Source organism: Triticum dicoccoides, chromosome 5B (assembly GCF_002162155.2).
Source record: "Triticum dicoccoides isolate Atlit2015 ecotype Zavitan chromosome 5B, WEW_v2.0, whole genome shotgun sequence".
NCBI classification, from domain to species: Eukaryota; Viridiplantae; Streptophyta; class Magnoliopsida; order Poales; family Poaceae; genus Triticum; species Triticum dicoccoides.
In genome coordinates this window covers 666,312,555-666,317,325 of record NC_041389.1, presented here as the reverse complement: position 1 = coordinate 666,317,325, position 4,771 = coordinate 666,312,555, and the positions used below count along the sequence as shown (strand labels likewise).

Sequence of the window (4,771 nt, the reverse complement as noted above, 5' to 3'; positions counted from 1 at the left end):
GCAGGGCCAACGGCCCCGCCGTCGCCAAGATCAACCGCACGACCGAACCGTCCGATGAGCAGCCGGAGTATAGGGTTAGTGTCAACCCAGGCGTCGACCGTGCTTTCATCCTGGCGCTCACCGTGATTCTGGACGAGATACGTGTCGACGAATCTTGGCGGCACAGGAACTGAAGTGCCGGCCGGTTCCAATTCAATTTTATGGGTTCTTTTCATGCAATATTACCTCTAATCAAAGATGCGATATGAATATGATTTAGTTTATTACGTGTTCTCTATGGAAACTGATGCTGCAGAACTGAAAGTGTCTGTTTTGGATAGTTTGGGGGCGCCTGATTTTCCTTTTAATCTAGTCAAATCAATCAACACCGTTTGATCTAGATCGAACAACCGAGAACCTTTCTTCCTCACCGGGTCATCTTCCTCCTCCCGTACCCCCTCTAACGCCAACCCTCGACTGTGATACCGGGCGCGCCTAAGTGCCTTGGCCTCCCCTGAACCGCCGCTCCCGGCCTACCTCTAAACCCCGAATGATCCAATCGTCGGAGTTCTCTCAGCACTCCTCCCCGCGCACACACACCCAAGCCCGTCAAATATCCGACTCCCCTCCACATGGCCACCTGGGACGCTGCTGCCATATCTTTGTTGCCTCTGTCTCGCCGTGAGGCTGTGGGGAGAAGATGAGGTTCAGGCCGTCTTGATGGAGGTAAAACCCAACGTCCTGCTCTTGTTTATATTGATGAAGATGTATCGAGTACAAAGTTGATCTACATCGAGATCGCAATGTGTGGTCTAACTCTAGGGTTAGGTGAATGATTTGCGTTGATGTGTCCCCTCTACGGGCTAAACTCTATGGCTTATATACATGCCAGGAGGGTATTAGGATTACAAGGTCGGTAGCTAGGAGCTAGGCAGGGGCAGAGATCTTGGAGTATATGTCAAGTTTTCGGGGGAGGCAGTCGCCTCCTACGCACGGCTTCCGGAGTCCATCTTGATCACGAATGGGCTCGTCGGCCCAACCCGAGGAGAATGGGCTGTCTGGGTTAGTACCCCCTTACACTGTCACACTTCTTCTTATAGGATTTCTAGCATTCACTCAAACGTTGAAACTTAAAACTTGGCAGTAGTTCAGTGGCAAGGACGCAGTGGCGTTACCTTGCAGGCCGGGGATCGGCTCTCGTCGTGAGCGAATTTCCACGATCTCTCCGGGTGGGCTTCTTCCTAAAAAAATGCCATGGGTGCTAGTGCTCATGGATCTCTTTTTTAAAAAAAGAACTTAGTGTGCCCTCACGCGGGATTGAACTACTGCACGAATTGCAAAGCAAAACGAGTGGGCGACATGACTTAGCAGGTGAATGTGCCCTGACAAATTTCCGCCTAAGTATTGCACATTTAAGTCCTCTGTCATTGTAATTAAGCGAAGATTCATGCGGGCATTTGCTTGTATCTTTTTTTTCTTTTCAGTTTGATTTAGTCACTTAGATGTACAATAACTAGTGCTCTAGACAGACCTTTTTTTTTTTATGATGCAATCAATCAAGGTAAACGTTTGGAGTCGGGGCACCGGCGGAACGCTTGGCCGGTCGCGCGCACAGCGTTGAATTGTCTCGCGACGAACGCTCCAGTTTACACCACGTCATCCAGTCAGCCAGCGCACACACACGTGAAGACGGTGGGACCACGCGCCGCTCGTGAGCAACCTTATCCCCTTCAATTTCTTTCTCGTTCTCTCGTTCTCTCCTTTCTCTTCTAGAGCATGCCTGGGCAGGCCCTTTCCCCTGCTCCAGATCAGCGAGCGGCCATGGCCGGCTCCTACCCCCGCCAAGGCAAATCGCGGGGGAGGGCCACCACGCGCCATGTCCTTCCACCCACGTGAGAGGAAACCATGGTAGGGTGCTGTAGGTGTCGTGCACCGACCGTGCTGCGACAGGGGAAGGGTACACACGCCGGTGATGGCGTACCCCCGCGCGCAACTGGCGAGTGGTGGAGCTGGTCTCCGGCTACGGTGGAGTTGCAAGCGGCAAGGGGCAAAGCTGCAACCGGCAAGCGGCGGAGCTGGAACCGGCCTGAGAAGGAGCTGGAAACATTTGATTTTTTTGCTGGAAGGTACGGCGTGCGACTGAGCTTCAACGCCCATTTTTTTGCTGGAAGCATCGATTTATTTTGTTGGAAGCAGCATTTTCTTTTGCTGGAACACTTCTTTCAAAGCTGCGAACAACTTTTTTTCTGGAAGCAGTAATTTTTTGTTTTGTTTGAAGCAACATTTTGTTTTGCTCGAACTAGGCTCTTCAGAGCTACGATGATGGAACAACACACTTTTTTGCTGGAAGTCATGTTTCTTTTTGCTGGAAGCGTCACTTTGGATTGCTACTGTCGATGCATCACGACGAGCGGCAGAGCTTCATATCTGCAATGGGGACAAGAGAAAAGCTACGACAGTTGAGGGAAAAAGCTACAACCAGTGTTTTTTTGCTGTCACCGATGTGTGGTTTTCTTTCACTGGGACGTACGACCTGTGGTGGCGGACGGCCGTCGCCGGCAGCACGGTGATGCCTCGAGGTTGCAACCATTGTTGTTTTTGCTACTACGGTGTTCACGAATTGATACATCCGTTGTCTGTTTTTGCTACTACCATGAATGCACAGTCAACAGATTTTTTTTCTTACGTTTGACAGCGACGAACCGTCGGGGCGAGATTCGACGGCGAGCGTCAGGGGCCAGTGTGGCGACCCGCGGCGACGGGCGAGCGCGCGAGGGTGAGTGCTTCGAGGTCGGTTGTGTGCTCGTTCATGAAGAGTCCGAGTAGGAAGAACGAGCAGGGGGGAGAAACAAGATCGTGCGGCTACGAAGCGCTTTTATCGTGCGGTCCTGGTGTGACCGGCCCAAAGTTGGGCCAGCGCGCCGGCGCCTATTAGCTCCCATCAATCAAACAACTTAAAATCCTCTAGAATTGAGATGACCATCACATTTCACTCCTAGATTTTCCCTATTCCCGTGTATTTAGAGTCCCGCGAATCAAAGAGGACCTAGATGAAGATAAAACTTAAAGCTCTCCGGTCTTGGTTGAGTCGCCGAGAAGTTTCATACTTCCTTCGAGAACAATAAGTATCGCAGTTTTTAACACCAAGCCCTTTTCATTCTATGCTTGTAGCTCCGTGTTCATCGTACTGAAATATGCCAGGGATAATGTCTTGTACAGCAAGGAAACAGCGACCCCTCAGAATTCAGATACACGAACGAAACCTTGAGAGTACGAGGTCCGTACGTATGTACATGTGCACATAGTACCTACGTGTGCGTGTACCTGACGATCTCTTGCGGCTCTGTGTCAGACTCTCGACGTCACGAGCACCCACCGATCGGCAAGTTCTCGGTGGTGGCCGCGCGGTTCTGCGCGCGGCGCCCGACGGCGTTCACCGTGGCCAAGACCGGCTGGCCGTGGGGCCGCGACCTGACCGTCACGGACGCCAGCGGCGCGGCGGTGATGCGGGTGGACGGGTCCTTCCTCTTCGGCCGCTCCGTCCTCCTGGACGCCGCGTCGCGCCCCGTGCTCACCGTGCAGCGCCGGCCGTCCCTGTTCGAGGCCCGCCGGACGTGGAAGGCGTTCAAGGGGGACAGCACGAGCTCCGACGACCTGCTCTTCTCCGCCGTCGTGCGGCCTTCGCTGACCAACACGGGGGACATCCACGTGCACCTCGACGGCGAGAGGCGCCGCGACTTCGTCGGCGTCCGCCCCTGGTACCGCGGGACTGACTGCGCCATCACCCACGCCGGCGCCACCGTTGCCCAGATCGAAAGCTCGGGGGGATTCTTGAGTCCGGCTAAGTATGACGTCCGTGTCAACGAAGGCGTCGACCATGCTTTCGTCCTGGGCCTCACCGTGGTTCTGGAGGGTATACGTCTCGACGACGCCGAACAAGAGAGGTCACGAGCTAGAAATAATAAAAGGACTGTGCTATTTCACGCTCGCTTTCCACTGATTTTTTTCCTTCTTTCAAAAACCGTAATAAATCGCTAATAGTTTTTTTCTGTTTTTTCGCCGCATAATATGAAAATAAAATAAAAGTGCTTGAAAGAGGATTCGAACCTAGGTCTATGCAATACCTATTGAGCCTAATAACCAACTAAGCCACCTGTCATTGTTGTTTACTGTAGGTAAACAATGTTATTTGAACATTTCTTATTTCTGCCATATCAGAAAATAAATAAAGTTTGGCTTGGTAACTTTGGCATGATCAGCATGATAATTAGGGTATGAGCAACATGATAACTATACCATGATAAGGCTGATAACTACAGTACGAGAAGGTTAAGGCATAAGGAAGTATGGTAATTTAACACATAAATTACCGATGAAAATGTTTAAAAAAACTTTTTTCCCTTGGATGAAAGATACCATGGTGTTTAAAACGTAAGATATTAGTTATCAAATCTGTGATGTATACATTATCATGTTTTTTACATAGAAATTACCGGGTGTATATTTTTCAACAATAAAAATTCAGGTCAAAAATTATAATGGCGTTTGTATATGAGTTATCAGCTTAGTATGTGTCTATTAACAAGCTATTTACATTTAAATTACCGGGGTTGCCCCCCCCCCCTCGCCACAGACGCCAAATTATCAAGTCTGCGATGTGTGAGTTATCATGTTATTTGCAGAAGAGTTATCGTGGTATGGTTCAACAACTCCTCCCACCCTACCCCCGCCGATAAAGTTATCAGGATTGGTACATAATTTATCATTTCTACGATGTGTGACTTATCATGTT

At 50.4% G+C, this 4,771-nt stretch overlaps 1 protein-coding gene across 1 annotated transcript; it reads left to right on the top strand.

The window, feature by feature from the left end:
* The first annotated feature begins 1,746 nt into the window (after nucleotides 1–1,746).
* On the top strand, nucleotides 1,747–4,017 carry LOC119310436 (protein LURP-one-related 9-like). The gene is made up of 4 exons (XM_037586192.1): nucleotides 1,747–2,105; nucleotides 2,258–2,558; nucleotides 2,675–3,256; nucleotides 3,332–4,017. Exon 4 carries the CDS (start codon nucleotides 3,484–3,486, stop codon nucleotides 4,015–4,017), a length of 534 nt encoding a protein of 177 aa, XP_037442089.1. The 5' UTR covers nucleotides 1,747–2,105; nucleotides 2,258–2,558; nucleotides 2,675–3,256; nucleotides 3,332–3,483.
* Nucleotides 4,018–4,771: the final 754 nt, after the last annotated feature.